This window comes from Urocitellus parryii, chromosome 6 (genome assembly GCF_045843805.1).
Source record: "Urocitellus parryii isolate mUroPar1 chromosome 6, mUroPar1.hap1, whole genome shotgun sequence".
In the NCBI taxonomy this organism is placed as follows: domain Eukaryota; kingdom Metazoa; phylum Chordata; class Mammalia; order Rodentia; family Sciuridae; genus Urocitellus; species Urocitellus parryii.
The window spans coordinates 109,634,076-109,654,361 of record NC_135536.1 but is presented as its reverse complement, the minus strand read 5'-3'; the positions used below and the strand labels follow the sequence as shown (position 1 = coordinate 109,654,361).

Here is a 20,286-nt window from a genome sequence, read left to right as displayed (position 1 = left end):
TCGATGGATCTTTTAATTATTTTTTAATTTATTTATTTACATGCGGTGCTGAGAATCGAACCCAGTGCCACACATGTCAAGCAAGCGCTCTATCATTGAGCCACAACCCCAACCCCTGGCTATGTCATCTTAAGCATTGCACTACTCTGAGCCTCCGTTTCTCTGGGTGTAAATGGCTCATTTTGTGCAGCCAGTCCGTTTTGGAGGCAAATAACCCAAGAGGGACACAGCAGGAAATAAGAGTTCCCCAAGGTGAGACCGGCAGGCTCGGCCTGCTAAACTCGGACAAAGTCAAGTCCTGGGGCGGGTCAAGAGCTAGCCTGAGGTCAGTTCCTACTAGAGGCCGCAGTGAAGACCACTCGCAGCTGCTTGGACGACTTCGCCCGTCACATTCCGGCGGCCGCGCCCCTGTTAACCGCGACGCTCCGGGTCGGAGTGGGCGGGCACAACCTGCGCGGAGGAGGGACTGGCGCGGGAAGGGGCGGGCCCTCGGCTGAGCTGGGAGGAACGCGGAGCAGCGTGGGAGCGCGGCGGCGGGGAGGGGAGGTAGGCCCGGGCGCCGGAGCCCATAGGGCGGGCGGGCACGGAGAGCGGCGTGCGCTGCTGGGCGAGTGCAGGCGGCGCCGCGGGCAGCGGGGCGAGCAGCGGGCTTCGGCGGCGCGGGGGGAGGCAGGGCTGGGAGGCACGCGCGGCTCCCCGTCTCTGCCGGTCGACCCCCGGGGGCTGTCCCCACTAGGTCAGCCCCTGCGGATAACACGTGTCGGCGCGTTCCCGCCGTTGTCATTTCATCGCTGTCATAGCCCCTCCCCGGGCCTGGGATCCCCGGCCCCATTATCCCTGGTGCTGAGCTGGTCTCTGCTGGGTCTTTCCTCAGCCGTCCTGTCTGCTCTGCAGCAAGCGCCCCATAGAGGACGCTCGTCAGCACGTTCTCACCCCTGTCATCTCGCCTCTCTGCCTAGCTGCTCCTCAGGCCTGGGAACCCCGGCCCCCGACGGCCCGTTGTCCCCGCGCTCCGGTCTTTTGCTGACCGCAGGCTGGGCCTTCGCCTCTGACCTGTGCGTTTCCCCCGGCAACGCGCCGCGACCTGGGATGCAGCCCTGCAGGGCGGCGGCCAAGGAGGCGGCCGGCCGCGACGTGCTGGCCGCTGACCTCCGGTGCAGCTTCTTCGCCTCTGCGCTGCAGAGCTACAAGCGCGATTCGGTGCTTCGGCCCTTCCCCGCCTCCTATACTCGCCACAACTGTAAGGACTTCGAGGCCCTGGTGAGTGTGCTCTGTCCGGGCGCTGCCCACTGCGTACTGGGCCAAGTGGCCTGTGCACCAAGGCAGTGGCGACTCCACCCGTGTTAGTACACATGCCACCCTAGACTTTCTATTCCCAGCCTGGCCCGAGGGAAGGTTTCCACCAGGCAAAAACACTCTTAACACCCTTTGACACACTCCCAATCACTTGATGACTGCTTCCTCGTGTCAATGACAAGTGATCCGTAAGGAGTTAAGTGAGAAATTTAATAGTTGCATAGCCCTCCACAAAATTTGTTAGCCTGACTAGCAATGGGCTGTTGATCTGAATCAGCTGTTCTGATTAAATAGGAAGTTACCCATCCCTTTGCAAATAATTAGACCCAAAGTCCCCAAAGCCACCCAGACTTTTATCTTAAGATGAAGTAATATATGGGCAGTACATTTATAAACTGTAACACATAGTGCACATGTGAGCTGTTATTTTTCTGATGAGTCACAGGGTATTTAATTTCTTGCAGAGTTCACCTTAGGATCAGCATTCCATTTATCAGTTATCTTTGTAGTCCAAATCTTTGGAGTTTCCTAGAAAGGTACAACTCATCAGATGATTTGATAAAATATAAAATGGCCTATAATCATTAAAGGCATTGAATTAGTAGTCAAAGATTTTCCCTCAAAGAAAACTCTGGGGCCTAGTTGGCTTCATTGGTGAGTTCTACCAATCACTGAGGGAATAAGCATTTCCAGTTCTATATCTATCTTCCCAAAGTATTGAAAAAGAGACTAGCTTTTTTGAAAAATAGTCTAGATACAAAATCTGTTAAGGCTGATACTAGGAAAGAAAATTATAGGTCGGTGTCATAATTTGTGAATATAAATGCAAAAATCTACACTGCATGTGTAGATTGTTGTTCTTGGGAGGGCAGAGCATTGTTGAGGTCCATTGGCAAGGTGCATTTCTGAAAGAGCAGTGTGGTGGCAGGGTGAGAGGGAAACCTGTTTAGGTGGTGTGGGGGAGAGGTTAAGATTAGAGGGACCAAACTCACTGGAGATGATGTCCCACAATTTAGTTGCATATCATCAAGAAACATACCTCCAAATAGGCTAGAATGCTCAAACATATTGTCTTCTGCCGAAGGTCTGCTTGGCAAATCAAATTGGGTTTATTTAATGAATGTGGGATACTTGTAGAGGAAGCTGTGTGTTGGTTTGATTTGTTCATGCTGTTTAAAATTTTATTTTTATGGGTTAGATCCCCAGTACCACACCAAAAAATATTAACTATGTGAGTAGTGTTTGAATATATTCTCATTATAAAAAATACAAATGACTGGGCATAGTGGCACATGATTTCAATCCTAGCTAATCAGGAGGCCAAGGCAGAAGGATTACAAGTGAGAGGCCAGCCTGGGCAATTTAGCAATATACTGTCGGAAAATAAAAAGGGGCGGGGGTTTGGTTCAGTGGTGCACCCCTGGGTTTAATCCTAAGTACCTTAAAAACAAAAAAATTCCAAATGATACCAGTAAAGTACAAGTGCGCCTGATAGAGCTCACCCTATTCCACTCCCCTCTTCAAAGGTATCAGTTGCTCTCCGTTTGGGACATACCTTTCCCCAATTTCTATAAATCGTCAAGACACCATCAGCAACTTAAGTAGTCTCAGTTGCCTCCTTTATAGGGACAGATTGTCCCTCATTGTGCCAGTCCCATTCAGTCACCCTTTCTGTCTAGAGCCACTGGCAGACTCTAACCATCCAGTTCTATTACTATCTTCCTTACTGGGCACCATTGTTGGGAGAATAGCTCAGTGGTTGAGTGCTTGCCTAGCATGGGAGAGGCACTGCAGATTCTTGGCAGTCTGTAGGCATGGCTGGAATCGGCTGTTTCCTAGAAAAAGGCATCACCTCTGGGGGCATGCCACATGTCACATGTGTTATTGAAATGATCCGGAGGATTTGACATTCGAACCTGTATCTGACTCAAAGGTGAACTTTTGTTTTTGGTTTTTCAGTGCCAGGAATTGAACCCGGGTTCTCAGGAATGCTAGGTGTGTGTCCTACAACTGAGCCACACCTCCAGCCCCGGGATCTGCATTTTAGTAAGATCCTGGGGCACTTCATGCACATATAACAAAATCTGGAAAGCAGTGTATCTGGCTTACCCTATTCCCAACTTCCATTTTGGGGCCATGTTGCTCTAATAAGGTCATGGAGGCTGGTAACCTTTTTTCATTTTCAACGAATATTTGGTTCATTTCCTTTTCAGCACCTCTACCCATGCCTAATAACTATAACTTCTGGCCCCTTTGTAGACAAATATTTTTTTTCAGTTGTTCGTTCTTTCCTGCTACCAAACACTTTGAGGACATTGCCTATCATCTGTACTTGAATAGCTCCAACTTTTCCTCTGTGGTAAGAATCACCTGTGGCCACATTAGGACAACAAATTCCTGAGCCTCCTCCCTAGAGCCTATGATCTGGATGGTTGCAAAGTGTCTCCCGGGCTTTCCTGTCACCTGCTCAAAGCCAGAAGGTTGAGTTGCCTCTTTCCAGCTCATTGGTCCTCTCTCTTCTTCATTGACCCCTGCTGGTTCCAGAGACTTCTGCTTCTTAAACTCCTGTGGCTGTCAGCTCTGCCCACCAGTCAGGCCTCCTCCAGTCTTCTCTCCGGTTGGATCCTTCCTTACTCCCTGTAGCAGAGGCTGCAGAGGTGTGGTCTGTGGGCAGTTTTGTTTGTTCTCTAGCATTGGGAAATTAAAACAAACAAACAAAAATCCAGTTTGCTGATTTCTTTTTAGAATAGAAAAATCCAAGGTTGCAAGGCCTTGGTGAAACTTGTCCTCTAGCTACAGCTGGAAGTTTGTGGTTGGGCCCTTTGTAAGGCCGGGGATTCTAGTCATCAGGCCTCACCACTGTTTCCCAGACTTCCCCTTACACATTTTTTTCACCTCTCTGACCCTGGGTGCATTTGAGCTCTGAACCTACCTTTGTGTGCCTGTCTACTCACTTTTCTGCCTGTCTGCTATGCTCCCCCCCCACCATCTGGAGTGCTCTCTGTTCAGCCTCAAAATCTTGGCCATCACTGTTGGTCTACTCCCATCCTGCCTGCTCTCTAAACTCTTCTGTTTACCTTTTCTGAGTCCCCAGAGATGCCTCTTTCCTCCTGAATGCTCGTTCTGCTCCATCCAGTTGTGGACAGATGCCTTTCTTTTTCTTTTTTTTTTAATATTTATTTTTTAGTTCTCGGAGGACACAACATCTTTGTTTTTATGTGGTGCTGAGGATCGAACCCGGGTCGCACGCATGGCAGGCGAGCGCGCTACCGCTTGAGCCACATTCCCAGCCCTGGACAGATGCCTTTCATTGTCATGAACTGTAGATCAAAATTCTTGCCTGCATGGAGATTTTCTGTCTCTTACCTCTGTCCCATACTACACATAACATCGTTCTCCCTACCTTTGACAGGCCTTAGGCATAGGCAGCCACATCTTATTGTATTAATTGGGAAGCGGAGTGAGAATCCCAGCAACATGCAGGATTAGGCTCCCAAGCAGCTTCTTAAAGTTTACCTGATTGCTCCTTTGGGCTAAAATATTTAGGCTATTACTGAATTTTCCCATTCATTTGGTAGGAGAGTATGTATCATGATTAGAATGAACTCTGGAGTAAGACCACCTGGCTTCATATGTCCTTGCCCTGCCACTGAATAGCTGTGTGAGGTGTGCTATGAGGTGCTCAGTGCTCCAAGCCTCAATTTCACCTTTAAGATAGGTTATTGTGAGAATAAATGAGACAGTGTGTGCACAGTATTGAGCCCTGTGCCTGGCACATGGCAAAGGCTCAACAAATAGCTGTTATTGTTGTGTTTTGAACTTTGTGCCAGATTCTTGCATGGCTGCTGGGGCTCCAGGAAAAGTGAGATGTGGTTGTCCTAGCAGATTTGAGGTTGCCCCAGAGGGTCAAGTTACCAACTTGAGACTCTGCCATAATTGTTAAGTCCAGAGGTAGTAGGTGATCAGGGCAGGCTTTATAGGGGAGGTGACTTTAGGTTGGCCATGAAGACTGAGTGCAGTACCTTGACAGGCATCAGCAGAAGTACGAAGAAAAATCGTAATTTGGCGTTGGGGGGGGCGGTTGGTGGCAGGAGGCACTGATAGATGGAGAGGCCAGACCAGATTCCCAAGGGCCTTATTAAGGATATGTTACTATTTAGTAGATAAAAATATAGGCCACTTAATTAAATTTAATTTTGAGCAACAAGTAATTTTCTTAGTATAAGTATGATCCAAGTATTGCATAAATTATATTTATACTAAAAAGTTTTTAGCAGGTAGCATTGTGGTATATGCCAATAACCTCAGGTACTTGGGAGGCTGAGGTGGGAAGATTGTTTGAGCCCAAGAGTTCAATACCAGTCTGAGCAACATAGTGAGATCCATTCTATTACAGTAAATTATTTTTTAAAAAATCTGAAACATACACTTAATTGGGCAGATTGTGTTTTATCTGGCAACCTTATTTGTGGTTTGGTCTTAAAAGGTCCTTAGACTTGTTGGAGCAACATGACAATTGAAAAGGAACAGAAAGGAGGTCAGATGAGGTGTTAAAGAGTGTGGGCCAGTGGGGGACCAGGAGGGCAGTACACAGTGGGGACCCTGACTGGGCAGGTGGCAGTAGGAGGGCTCATATAGGATTGGCCCCATAATGGAGCTCTGAAGAGTCCTGGGTCCAGCAGGGGGAGTTCCGAGGGGTGTCTTCCACTTCTGAACTGAATTCCTGAAGGGGGTCTGGCTAGTTGAATTCTTTGTGTGGGGCTTCCTGTGTAATAGGGTTCCTGTCCCCAATGCCAATCAATGCCAACTTAATAATAAGAACACAGTTTTAAGAAATAGGAAAAAGAATTTTTTTAAGAGAGAGAGAGAGAGACAGACAGACAGAATTTTTAATATTTATTTTAGTTTTTGGTGGACACAACATCTTTGTTTGTATGTGGTGCTGAGGATTGAACCTGGGCCTACGCATGCCAGGGGAGCACACTACAGCTTGAGCCACATCCCCAGCCCCAGAAAAAGAATTTTTATTGCTTTGCTAGCAAAGGAGAAACATAGGGACTCCTGTCCCAAAGGTTGTGACTCCGGATCAGGAGGGACAGAGAGGTTTTAAAGGAGCTCTTCAAGGGTTATATTCCAGGTGTGTTCTGGTAGGGGGTCCCAGGGTGCCTTGATGGCATGATAGGATTCACTTGTTAATTTGGGAGATACTCATTTTCCTGATCCTCAGCTGGCATCTCCTTCCTGAAGTGGCTGTGTGCACCTGCAATTAACTAGGGGAAGAAAAGATAACATTGTCTCCCTAATCTTGTTAGGGAGGGGGAGAGGGGGAGCAAAGAAAAAAAAAAAGAAAAAAAAAGCCTTAGAGCAATGAGGGCTGTATTTAGAAGGTGAAGGGACCACCATTACACACCTGTGCCTAGGTCTGCACTGTGGGTAAGGGGTGTGGCTCACAGATGGAATTTGGGAACAGGAGTAATGTGGACAACTGAGATGACTCAGCTATGATTCTGGGATAACAGGTGTGGATCAGGAACATAAAAGAAGACCACAGGAGATGCTGGGCTGAGTGGTAGCACAGGAAGAGGGCCAGACCACAAGCACCTCCTCTGAGAAGAGGTCCTGACTTAACCCCAGCTCTCCCCCACCTTTTACCCAACAAGACTTGCCTTGTCCCTTTAGTGCTCTCCACCACCCCCAGTACTGGGGATTGAACCCAGGGCCTCACATATGCTAGGCAAGAGCTCCACCGTTGAGCTACATCTTCAGCCCATTGAAAAAATTTTTGTTTTGAGACAGGTCTCACTGTATTGACCAGGCTGGCATGAAACTTGTTATCCTCCTGCCTCAGCCTCCACAGTAGCTGAGATTACAGTCATGTGGTTGTTCTGCAACATCTTTGTTATGACAATGAATACTTTTCAGTCACAATTATTTAGCTTTCTGACCCCCTTCCCCACTGAGGGTCTTTTTGAAGCCTTTCTAATACTTCCCTCACCTGCAGCATGGAGTAGATGTTCAAGGGCCCCTACGCTAGGACCACAAAGGCTGGGAGTGAAGCAGGGCCATAAATAAGACATAGAATTAGCACCAGCTGATTTTCATACTGAAGGGAGGAGGCTTTGCTCACCCTTTACTCACATGTGTTTAGTATCACCTGCAGCAGGGCACCATCTATCCTCAGATGCATTAATATTCCTGCAGCAAAATGCAATGCTTGTATACAGCATAAAGATTGAACAGGGCTGGGGTTGTAGCTCAGTGGTAGAGTGCTTGCCTAGCATGTGTGAGGCACCAAGTTCAATTCCCAACACCATATACAAAAAATAAAGGTCCATTGACAACTAAAATACATATATATACTGAACAAACCTAACATTAGCTCAGGTCAGGATTTGTACCAATGAGTATTTTGGAAAAAAACTTGTAGGCTTGGTGGCACATACCTGTAATCCCAGTGTCTCTGGAGACTGAGGCAGGATAATTGCAAGTTCAAGGCCAGCCTGGGCAATTTAGCAAGATGAGACCCTGTCTCAAAATTGAAAAGGGCTGGGATGTAGCTTAGTGGTGGAGTGCCTCTGGTTTCATACTTGCACACACACACACCCACACACAAAAAAAAAAAAAAAAAGGAAGGGAGAAAAAAAAACTTTTAGAGTTCAGAGCTTTCAGAGTTTGGTGTTCTTTGGAAAAGGAATGGTAGGCCTGTGAATTTCCCTGGCTTTTAGGAAATTCTTTGATATGGAATGAGTGAATTGGGCCTGTATTACCACTAGAGGGCCCCTGATTATCATTTTGTCCAGCATCCTTACTAATGGAGATTTCCTTTACTTCAGCTTGCAGATGCCAGCAAGTTACCTAACCTCAAGGAACTTCTGCAATCCCCCGAAGACGAAGACCAATGGGCCTGGGACCTGGTGAGCTGGATTTTATCCTCAAAGGTCCTGACAATCCACAGTGCAGGGAAGGCAGAGGTGAGGCTTTGATCCGAAGGATCACAGATTCCTAGGGCTGAAGGTTGTGGGATAGCATGAGTCCAGTGACTTTGGGATATCTCTGGGCCCCAGAATGGCCTGGGCAGCTTGTTGAAAGTGCAGATTTCGTGCCTTGTCCTTTTACTGAATAAATTGGAGGTGGGGCGGTAAAAAAAAATGCAGATTCCTGGACTTTACCCTAGAGATTGTGATTCTGTGGTATCTGGCATTGGGCCCAGGAACTTTGTAACAGTAGCAGTTCACAGCTGAATTCTGCCTTGTACATCATATCTCTGTGATCTTGATTAGGTTGCTGGGTACATTTCAGCATTTCTATTTACTCATCTGTAAAGTGGGTATAATAATTGCATAATTCCGTCGGGAAACTGACCATGTAAATGGATTTTTACACTTAAGAGCAGTGCCTAAGAGAACATATTAAGGACTCAGTGAATGTTGGGTATGACTCTATTTAAGAAGCACTGCAGGTGATTCTGATAAGGATGGACCCTGATCACACCTTAAGAAACATGGGCTTAGTCCAGTTGTCAGGAAACGGGCCACAAGTAGTGGAAAATGTCATTTCTGGGCTCTAGTCCTACTTCAATCAATTACTGAATCTCCTCTCCTCCATTTGCAAGGTGAGAATTTAATAGTTACCTCAAAGCAGGGCAATGACCCAAAGTCTGTCACCCCACAGCACAGTTTCTGGCACAGGTCAGACATTCTATCATTTGGTTTTCTTTGCCTGTTTGGGGTCTCCCAGAGACTGGCTGGAATGACAAGGTCCAGAGTGTAGAACCTGATTCCTGACCTGGTGTTGTTTCCTCTGAGGGGCAGCACTAGTTTATCTGTACTGTTATTCACATAATTAATCAATTTCAATTTGAGAGCATTCCATTTTACAAACTTCCCTAACTGACATAGAATTTGGTACCTTGGTTCTGGCATTTAAGGGACATCCATCTGTATTGAATGGTAAAATAACATAAAGAACCCTGGAGAGGGAGTCAGGAGATCATTCAGGGCCAGGTTGGGCTGCTAATTCCTGGGTTTTACTCTTGTCATCTGTTGAACTGAGAGGTGCATTTGTTTATTTACACCTTGTATGGTCATAAAGCACCTACTAAAGGTTATGTACTGCAGTTAAAGTAGATATGGCAATGGTTTCTCAATTTATTATTAAATTTCCATTAAAATGTGGGGTGTTAAAAACCCAGAATTATTAGCTTTTTATTTTTCCTGAGTAAGGATGTTAGTCTACTGTGTATTATCATTTTATAAAAAGATAAGTATTAAAGTATTGTAAGTATTAAATTACTTACAAAGGTCTTGATTTCAGAAGAAAGGACAGTTCTTCCAAAGGAAGGATCATGGCAACTTTACGTTATTATAAATATATTCATTATATTTCCCTTCTTTTTCTCAATCATTGATAACCCAGGAAAACTTTGCTACAGATTGGCTTTAGTCTGTTGTCTACTATTTGAAAACTAGTATAGGTTGAAGTCTGTACCCTGGAAAGGATTATCCTCCTTGAGAAAAGAGCTTACCTTTCTGTATCAATTAGCTTTTGCTGAATAACAAACCATTCCCTAAATTTATCAGCTTTAACCAATAAAATGAGAAACACTGATTGTCTCTTATGATTCTGTGGGTTGGTTGGGTTCTATTTTAGTTAGCTTTTTTGCTGCTGTGACTGAAGGACCTGACCAGCACAATTTTAGAGCAGAAGAGTTTACATGAGCTTTTGAAGGACAACTCGCATCCAAACCATAACAGGCTCTTTTGAGTAGGATGGGCTTGACTGGAGCTGGTTGGCCTAGGGTAACCTTGCTTATATTTCTGGGGCTTTAGCTAGGTTGACTGTAGTGGTTGGGGCCTTTCTCTGTGAGGCTCTGACCCCCACAGGAGTCCAGCCTGAACTAGACGGAAGGATCTCCAGCAGCAAACAAAGGGGGTCAAGCCCTTTAAATCTGACATATGTATATTATGGTCCCATTGCCAAAGCAAATCATGTGGCCATGCCCAGATCCAAGGGGTGGAGAAGTAGATTCCATGTCTACAAAGTCACATTACAAAGGGGTGTACAGACAAGGGTAAAAGGAAAAATTTGTGGCTATTTTTGCAATTTATCTCTCCTTTCTAGCTCATGAGATATTGTAAAGATGAACAGAGGATATAGAAGGAATAAGTTAGAGACATTAGAATGTCCTCTGGTTAGAAGGAGCAGTTTGTGCTTCTCAGCCTACGATAGGGAAAAATATTATCAGAGGAAAGCAAGCATTGAGCTGTAAGCTCTGAGCTTGCTTATAAATTAATGTCTCTGTCCTCATGATATAGGAGCTCATAGGGGTCAAGCTCCAGGTTTTAGGAGGCCATTTTTACAGCACAAGTTTTGGTGGAGGGTGAGGGGACTGGGGATTGAATCCAGGGGCATTTTACCACTGAGATATATCCTCATCCCTTTTTAGTTTTTATTTTGTGACAGGGTCTCACTAAGTTGCTGAGGCTGGCCTCAAACTTTAGATTCTCCTGCCGTAGCCTCCTAAATTGCTGGGATTACAGGTGTGTGCCACTGTGCCTGGCCCATTTTTGCAGCACATTTTACCAGCTTCCTAAATAAAATTGTGACTTTCTTCATGTTTTCAAGTTTGAAAAGATCCAGCGGCTGACTGGTGCCCCTCACACGCCTGTCCCTGCCCCAGACTTCCTATTTGAAATTGAATACTTTGACCCAGCCAACACCAAATTTTATGAGACCAAAGGAGAACGAGACCTAATCTACGCCTTCCATGGTAGCCGCCTAGAGAACTTCCATTCCATCATCCACAATGGCCTGCACTGCCATCTGAACAAGGTGGGCCCAGGGGGTACCCTCTGACATGGGGGAGCATGGGGATGTGTGTGCCAGAACCCTGGGGGTTTGTTGGGGGAGAGTGGTGTGGGGATGGATAAGTTTACTAAGGCCTTGATACCCAGAGTGTGGGCTGCAGACCAGTATTCATGGCATCACCTGGGAGCCTGAGAAAATACAGAATCTTGGGCTCATCCTTAGCCTGCCTGATTCCTATGCTGATTACAGTTTGAAAAGCATCCATGGCTCTCAGCCTTGGCTGCATATCTATATCATTTGGAGCTTTATAAATTCCCAATGGGGGCTGGGGATGTGGCTCAAGTGGTAGTGCGCTCGCCTGGCATGCGTGCGTCCTGGGTTCCATCCTCAGCACCACATACAAACAAAGATGTTGTGTCTGCCGAAAACTAAAAAATAAATATTAAAAAATTCTCTCTCTCTCTCTTTGAAAAAAAAAAAAAAAAAAGGAACAGATCAGAAAAAGTTTAAAAAAAAAAACCCCAATGCATGGCTGCATCCCAGTCCAATTAAATCAGGTTCTGGGAGTGGGACCTAAACATCAGCATAATTTATTATTTATTTTTTGGACTGGGGATTGAACCCAGGGACACTACCATTAAGTTACATTCCCCATTCTTTTTATTTATTTTAATTAATTAATTAATTAATTAATAGATTTTTGGGTACTGGTGTTTGAACTCAGGGTCACTTGAACACTGAGCCACATCCCCACTCTTATTTTGTGTTTTATTTAGAGACAGGGTCTCACTGAGTTGCTTAATGCCTCACTTTTGCTGAGGCTGGCTTTGAACTCAAAATCCTTCTGCCTCAGCCTTCTGAGCCACTGGGATTATAGGCATGCACCATTTTGCCAGCTGTCAGTATACTTTAAAAACCCTCCAGTGATCCTAGCCTGTGACCAGCCCTAGCTACTCAATGTGACGCCCCCACAGACAGCATCTGTGTTACCTGGGAGCCTATTGGAAATATGGAATCTTGGACTCACCTCAGCCTACCTGATTAGAATCTATGCTTTAAAAAGATCCCCAGGTGATTGATAAGACACTGAAGTTTGAGAAGTGTATTCCTAGGGGACACTTTAATAGTGTCAGCCCTGGGAAAAAATGAGGGGGTATGTCACAATGTGCCAAGAGAGGTCCTTTTCCTCTCTCTTCAAGCTGCTTTCCTCCCATTTTTAGGAGTTAAAACAGTGTCAACCACCCCTTCTCTCCTGGTACTTACTTTACCCCTCACTAAGGTGTAGGAAGAAGGTTACAGACAGGCCCTGGAGCTAAACAGACTTGACAGCTCTGTGTCCCTGGGCAAATTGACTTAAGCCTTCTGAGCCTCAGTTTCCTCATCTGTAGAACAGACCTCTGTTACTTTCCTTGTGGCACAGGAGAGAATTAGAAGAGTTTATTATACAAAGGCTTCTACATGTACTTTGTGCCAAGGAAGCAGTAGATGCTTTTATAGGCTATTGGAGAGGGCATCTGGGGTGGTTGGAGGGTGTGGGCTCCTCCCCATTGTGGCAGCATCTGCCTTGTCTTTGAGGAGCTGGCTCCATGAGGTTGGGCTCATTTGAGGCTGATGCAGCCCCGAGGCTGTGAAGATATTTCCCAGTCCTGCTGCATCTGATTAGTGCTGTTGGGTTTTTCTGAAGATGACGGGTTTGTTTACACTGGCTCTTGGTTTATTATTATGGCCAGGCTACTGGAATCTAAGGCCTCGGCTTTACACTGGGGCCAGCCTGGGGAAGCTGCCTGCAGGTCATAGTCTTTATACCCAACTTTCATTTCAGTATCCTTAGGGAGTTTGCTGTTTAGAGGTGTCTTAAAAGAGTCCCTTGGTAAACTAAATCCCCTTTGGTCCCGCCTACTTGGATTTTTAGCGAGGAACTTGCTTAAAGAAGCCCATGTGCCAGATGAGGCTTATTTTCATGGCAGAGAAATCCCAAGCTTTTCATTCTTGTGCACCTCTACTCCTAACCACCTTTCACAAGATTTTCAGGTCTTGAGAAGGGCAAACACGTGGCAGATGTAAATAGAGAACTGATGTGGGGTCAGATCAGAGGGTGTCCAGTGTCCCTGGAGAAGGTCCATGTCAGCTTTTTTTTTTTTTTTTTTTTTTAAAGAGAGAGTGAGAGAGGAGAGAGAAAGAGAGAGAGAGAGAGAGAATTTTATTTATTTTTTAGTTCTCGGCGGACACAACATCTTTGTTGGTATGTGGTGCTGAGGATCGAACCCGGGTCGCACGCATGCCAGACGGGCGCGCTACCGCTTGAGCCACATCCCCAGCCCCCATGTCAGCTTTTGAGACATGGGGAACACTGCCTAATATGGCAAGGAGCTCCCAAAGGCTGTACCAAGGTTTATATTTCCCCTACGCTTCATTTACCAGGCTTAGAAAGTGGCAGCCTGGTGCAACTGAATAGGATATTTCTGAATTCTAGAGCATAGGATATACATGAGTGAGCTCTTCACGTCCACTCATCATCTTAAGATATCCTACTGTGGCTCATGGATGGCAGTGGAGTTTCAGTTCGAATAACAAAGGCCATCCCTTGGTCCACAGCCACCTGGGATATTATGAGAAGGATCCTGAGTAGTATGAATAAGTGCCATGATAGATATTGTTATATCGGCCATCGTGGTAGATTAGTGATGTCTATCAGAGGCAAAGGATTTGTATCTTCACTTGCAGGAGTCTTGCCTGCTGTGCTTCCTTATGGAGGGTACAAATTAGCACCCACTGCCAGGGAGCTGCCTCCTAGACTCTTGGACACAATTTTCTTAGTTAACACCAACACAAAAGAGTAAAACTTACTCTGCCCTTCATGTTTACTTCCCTTATTTCTTCCCTCAGTTCTGAGAGACTTGTTTCTTTTCCAAGTAGTGACTCAGATTAGCCTCTCTCAGGTGTGACTTCCTCCTGCACATAAGGGTGTGACTTGGCTTTGCAAGTCCAGCAGTGTAACCCTGTTTATGCAGTCATGTAACAGGAATCACTATACCCACTGTAATAGAAGAGTCTGTGGTAGAGTACCCTCCTTACATTGTCACCACCATTTCTCATATGCCAGGTGTCCTGCTCCATGTTTGCTGTATGTTATATCATTTAATAATCACCTATTACCTTATAAAGGAGGCACTATTATCACCATCTGTGAACACAGAAACTGAGGCACAGAGAGTTTATATAACTTGCCAGCTTGTTAGAGGATTTAAACCAAGGTCTGTTTGGACCTTAACTACAAGGAACTGCTAGTTTTCCAGGCTAGGTGACCAAATCCACAACCAGTAAAACTATGATCAGGTGGAAATGTGTTTAGTAATATACCCTATGGAGAACATCTTGTGTTTACAACTGTATTGAAGAAAGACCAGTGCCCTGTTGCTGTGCCAACTCTACATTCACCAGTGTGTATTTCTTTTTTGTTGGCCTCTACCATTCCAGACATCCTTGTTTGGAGAGGGGACCTACCTCACAAGTGACTTGAGCCTGGCCCTCATTTACAGCCCCCATGGCCATGGGTGGCAGCACAGCCTCCTTGGCCCCATCCTTAGCTGTGTGGCCGTGTGTGAAGTCATTGACCATCCAGATGTCAAGTGCCAAACCAAGAAGAAGGGTGAGTGAGCACGTGGTCCAGACCTGGCTGCAGACCTTTGTTGGGGTAATAGGCTCTTCTTGTTGGCCCAGCTGTTGGGTAGAGCACCAATCGCATGCTAAGGGATGGGCTGGGTCTTGAGCAGTTCAGGGGGCCTGCCTTCTAGGAGGGAAAAGCCTTCTTAGGTTTTGAACACACACTGGGAAAGATCACTTACCACAGGTTGGAGGTAGGGAGGGCCAGATGAGGGGACTGATAAGGCAACTCAGAGAAAGGAGCAATCATTGCAGGTCCAAGTGGCCAGGGAAAGCTCTGGGAAGGAGGCAAGATCTGACAAAGAACTGAATGTAAGGTGAGAATACGGGCTCCCTAAGAATTGATCTAGGTCTTATTTATTCTTGGGCATCTGGTGTCAGCAGAGAGTCTGGTATATACTTGACGTTCAACAAATATCTGCTAACCTAGAGCTAAGAACATTGGGTCCAGGTCCTCTGATCTACCCTGGTGTGTGCTGGAGCCCCAGAGGGTGTGAGGGACAACTGAGGCCACAGGGAGCAAGTCCTGGGTTCTCCAGGAAGCAGATGACTAGCTGGCTGCCTCATCTTCACTGCCCTGATGTGTCCCTCAAACTGCATGCCCTTTGCCCCCTGCTGTGTTCTCTTCCTTCAAGGCAGAAGAGTCATAGAACTGTCAGTCCAGTCTCCACAACTGGCCTGCCAGTTTTACTAAGAAGAGGAGAATTCAGAAAACTGACTGTTCTGGCCTCTAATATAAAACAACTGGAATCCTGAGGAATAGGCCCAGGTCCCATACTACCTCCCAAACCAGAGGGCACAAATGTTTGCATTTGTAATTCTTAGGAAGTTTGCAAATGGTGACATTAAACATCAAAATAAAACTTTGCAGCCTCTGCTGACACACAGTTTGGCCCTGTTTTTGTTCTTTTTTTTTTTTTTTTTGTTAAAACCTTTTCATGTGGTTAAAGGAAAAAGTTTTAAAATAGTCTTGGTAGGAAGGGTGGAATAAAGTATTCCAAGAAGCTCAAATCTAGCATGCTTTATTAAAAATACCCACTAAGGGCCTTGTTTCAGATCAAGACCTCTGCCCAGCCTAGAGTAATTTTTTTTTTTTTTTTTGGTGTGGCTATTAATTTCCTGCTTCCCTCTGCTTTTCCACTCAGCTACATTTTTTCTTCCTTGTATCTCTTTATATTTTCCTATTCCTTTTCTCTTCCCCCCATTTGACCACCTGCCTGCCTGCCAGATTCTCTGATTCAGTTCCGTTTCACATATGCATACAGGCTCATACCTCAGCACGCCGGGGCTTGCTTCCTCAGGATAGGGAGATTTGACTCATTTCTATTTCTACTTTGCTTCTTTAGTTAATTGTAAATTGCCCTCCTGCCCCGCTCCAGTGAAACTGTGCTTTACTTGCCTTATTCAGATTCCAAGGAGATAGACAGAAGAAGAGCAAGAATCAAACATAGCGAAGGGGGCGACATCCCTCCTAAGTACTTTGTGGTCACCAATAACCAGCTCCTGCGAGTGAAGTACCTTCTGGTATATTCACAGAAGCAGCCCAAGAGGTAAGAAGCATGGTCCTAGGTGAAGGGTAGGAGGCCAACTAAAGGCTGTATTCAGAGGATGGTTTCACCTTTACCAGGGCTTCTTTCCTTCAGCCTTAGGTCTCCACTCTATGTAAAATACATAAAGTACTAAGCTAGAAATGGTGAGGAGGGCATACGAGTCAGAGGAGATATGGTCCTGACGCAATAGGGTCCATGTGTTCTAGTGAAGAAGATAGGAAGATTTGTAAACATAGGTCTTTCTATGAGGGATGGAATGAAGCCAAATTTGTGACCCCTTAGCCACAAGGCCCATAACTGTGGTCTGAAACCCACTGTTTTAAGCTGAGGCAGGGCAGCAAAGGGTCACTGGCTGAAGCTGTGCAGCCTAGCTCAGTCACTTTTCCCCATGGTTGTTGACCCTCTGCCTGCCCCTCCATGGATCTGAGATGCTTTATCCTTATCTCCAAAATGAGGTGTTGAAGCTGGGGGTGGGGCTCAGTGGGAGAGCACTTGACTAACACGCACTATCCCTAACCCTTCAAAGAATAAATGAACCCTTAGCTGGACATGGTGGTGCATGCCTGTAATCCCAGCAACTCAGGAGGCTGAGGCAGGAGGATCACAAGTTCAAAGCTAGTCTCAGCAACTTATCGAGGCCCTAAGCAACTCAGTGAGATCCTGTCTGTAAATAAAATATAAAAAAGGACTGGGGATGGGGTTCAGTGGTTAAGCACCTCTGAGTTCAATCCCCAGTACAATAAAAATAAGGACCTTTGGCTGTGAAGAACTATGGTGAGGGGCTGGGGATGTGGCTCAAGCGGTAGCGAGCTTGCCTGGCATGCGTGCGGCCCGGGTTCGATCCTCAGCACCACATACCAACAAAGATGTTGTGTCCGCCGAGAACTAAAAAATAAATATTAAAGAAAAAATTCTCTCTCTCTCTCCTCTCTCACTCTCTTTAAAAAAAAAAAAAAAAAAAGAACTATGGTGAATGTCTAGTCCCATTTCATTAGTGTGGTGGTGGGAGGATCTGTAGGGTTCTAAGGGTTGGGGGTCACTTAGAGACCTTGCATGTTGGAGCCCATGGTAGAGCTTCCCATGCATATCAGCAGCAGGTGCACTAGTTTGGCAGGAAAAGGGGTCATTTTTAAAGTCCTGCTTCTTATGCATACCAGTGCTTTCCATGCTTCCAGAATTTATATGCAAGTAAAATCCAGCCTCCACCTAAATTTGGGTAATCTGTATAAGGTTTCTAAGTCTTGGAACAATATTCTTTGGTTTTAAAGAAACATCTGACTTCTATTTAATATTCCATTTGGCCCATGCCTATAATTCCGCTCATTTAGGAGGCAGAGGCAGGAGGATTGCAAGTTTGGGACCAGCTGCAGCAACTTGATAAAACCCTGTCTCAAAGTAAAAAAAAATTAAAAATAAAAAGAAATGGAAATGGAGTTCAGTAGTAAAGCACCCTAGGTTCAATCCCCAATATGCCAAAAAAAAAAAAAAAATCCAATCCTTTTCCCACAGTTCCTGGAGTGTATCTTAAGTGAATACTTGGATGGTTTAGAACACCTCCTAGTGGGCCAAAGAGGATTTCCCAGCTCGGATTTATATCTGTATGTGTCTAAAAGGAAAAAGGCTTTTGCTAAGTGGCCTGCCACCATCTGGGCAGATACTCTGAGCTAAGTCATTCTTACAGAATCCAAAGTCTTGCTTAAGAAAAGATGGGTTATAAAAGGTAAAAAAGAGAACATACAAAGGGAAGATCAGGGTGAACTCACTGCATAGCTGTCTTTGTACATTTAGAAAATGTTCTGTTGAAAGGCATGTTGGTGCCAGAGCAGACAGCCCCAGATTTCTTGGGCAAAGTATCCTGAAGCTTCACTTCATAACTATGCAGAGGATGAAATTCATCATTTCATCTTCTTTGAGCCAGAACATGTTGCATACACTTTTTTAAAAATGTTTTTTTTTTTCCCTTCCTGTTGCCAACATCACTCTTTTCCCCTTCAGCAGGACTTCGAGCCAGCTCTCCTGGTTTTCTAGCCATTGGTTCATGGTCATGATGTTCCTGTATCTGCTGCTGCTGCTCATAGTGAGTGTCATCAACTCCTCTGCTTTCCAACACTTTTGGAATCGCGTTAAAAGATAATCTTTCTGGATCTGGTATGGGGACCACTTCAACCATGTGCCTTAAGATAGCTTGTTTCCTACCTCCTGTGCCTCATGTCCGGCCAGGTCAAGCCTGGGGACTAGTTGAGGGTCACAGGACAATTTTTAAAATGCCATAAATGTACTGATTGCCTTTGATGATGCTCCCAGCCACACTCCAGTCTGTTGGGACGCCTGGATCCTCACTCACAGTTTTCAGGGAGCCCTCCCATCTGCTCCTTCCTGAACAGACCTAGGGAGTTGGCTCTTCAGCCAGGGCCAAAGGAAAAAGTCCTGCTGCATTTAAAAACAAAGTGTCCAAGCTGTCAGTGGTATGTTTACAATCATTCCTGGCGGAGGTTGGCCCTTTCTCTCATGCCTTCTGGAAGGCGGAACATGTGTAGTGGGGACTATAAATCACGAGGCGGTTGCCTTGTTTTGGCTTGAGACACCCAAGAGGGACAGTCATGTTTCTCATAAAAATCAGTGGGATGGTTTTTGGATTCCATCAGTTCTTGTATGTGAGTGCAAAACATTTTAACAGTTTTCTCAAATCAACAGACAGCCTTCTGCTACAGCTGTACCTCCCTCCCCACAAACCATGGAAGAAAAAGGAAGGAGTCAGGGCCCCGATTTTTTAAAAATTTCAGACTTAACCTGAGCAACTCAAGACATCTATTTCTAAAAATTACCAACTGTTGCTTATAGCTGAAATGGAACCAAATGTTTGTTTTCTGACTTTTTAAAATAGCTATTTGACAAAGTAGTCTTTGTGAGCTGAGAAGAGGGGAAATTTATGAACCTAAAGCACCCTTTGGTCAGGACACACAGCCTCTTTCCTAGCTGTGTCCTAGAGTGAAGGATCTGAGCCTCAGGCTTGCTCCTGTTCTTATTCTCAGAAAGCTGCCTTGATTGTGGCCTGCCAGCCTCAAGTGCCACATTGCAGGCCATTGGTGGGCTGCTGGCCTTGGAAACAGAGGCCTACTTAGCATGTCACAAATCCACATGATTTGAGCCTCCTTCAGAGGGTCATTGTCTTTGGGACTCAGCCAGGGCTTTAGAGTGTAGGAAGAGCCTCGCTGCCAGGACAACCGCAGCCGACTTGGTCCTATTGTCTGTTCCCTTTGTCCTGCTGAGTTTCAGCTGTCATGGAGCCCTGTTCAATTTGGGGGTGAGATTGCTGTAAAGAAGGGGAAGAATCATTTTTCTACAATTTATAAAGTTGTGAAAAAGCCACTGTCATGGTTTTTACATTGACTATTGAAACATTTCAAAAATAATAAAGATATTTTCCTAATTACTAAGTTGTCTTTGTGGCTGCTTTCAGCCTGAGCCTGAGTCGGCTGTGTATGCCCTGTTGTTAAAAATCTTATCCTCTCTTTCCTTGTTCAAGGTGACCATTTGCTGGAGAGCGTGTATCACCAGGATATCTAGTAGGTGGGATTTGTTGTCATTGACCCCAATAAGAGCACCTACAGTGTACCAGGCACTAGGAATACAAGCAGGATCAAAAATTCCCCTGCCCTCATGGAGCTGACAGTCTGGCAAGGTGGGCAGACGGACGGATGTTTTGGGAGTGAGGTTGGCATTATGTGATTTTATAAGAGTTTTTGGGAAACACTTGGTAAGGAGCCCTAATATGGTCTGGGATTAGGAAGCATGGAGATGATACGTGTAGCACCACATCTTACATGTACTGATCTCATTAGTCTTCACAGCAGGCTGCATCAAGAGACAAGGTGCTAAAGACTCAGAGTTTACCCAAGGTTAGAAGGCTGAGAAGTGGTCAAGCTGGGAGTTAAACCTGGCTGGCAGACTGATGTCAGTGTCCATCTCA

General features: G+C 45.5%; 1 protein-coding gene across 2 annotated transcripts; it reads left to right on the top strand.

Moving 5' to 3' along the window:
* Nucleotides 1-512: 512 nt before the first annotated feature.
* Nucleotides 513-19,693, top strand: Parp16 (poly(ADP-ribose) polymerase family member 16). 2 transcript variants are annotated; one of them, XM_026384853.2, is made up of 7 exons: nucleotides 513-546; nucleotides 960-1,260; nucleotides 8,130-8,267; nucleotides 10,921-11,127; nucleotides 14,581-14,752; nucleotides 16,175-16,316; nucleotides 18,315-19,693. In XM_026384853.2, the coding sequence occupies exons 2-7, from the start codon at nucleotides 1,090-1,092 to the stop codon at nucleotides 18,448-18,450; spliced, it is 966 nt and encodes a 321-aa protein (XP_026240638.1). In that variant the 5' UTR covers nucleotides 513-546; nucleotides 960-1,089; the 3' UTR covers nucleotides 18,451-19,693. The 2 variants fall into 2 exon arrangements, with proteins under 2 accessions (XP_026240638.1, XP_026240637.1); XM_026384852.2 differs by having other exon boundaries at nucleotides 18,312-19,693.
* Nucleotides 19,694-20,286: the final 593 nt, after the last annotated feature.

Excerpts from the sequence above, each read along its gene's own strand:
- Parp16 (XM_026384852.2), top strand. The coding sequence starts at position 1,090 with ATGCAGCCCTGCAGGGCGGCGGCCAAGGAGGCGGCCGGCCGCGACGTG. Across the intron at positions 1,261-8,129 it reads GTAAGGACTTCGAGGCCCTG|CTTGCAGATGCCAGCAAGTT; the intron begins GTGAGTGTGCTC and ends CCTTTACTTCAG. Across the intron at positions 16,317-18,311 it reads TCACAGAAGCAGCCCAAGAG|CAGGACTTCGAGCCAGCTCT; the intron begins GTAAGAAGCATG and ends TTTCCCCTTCAG.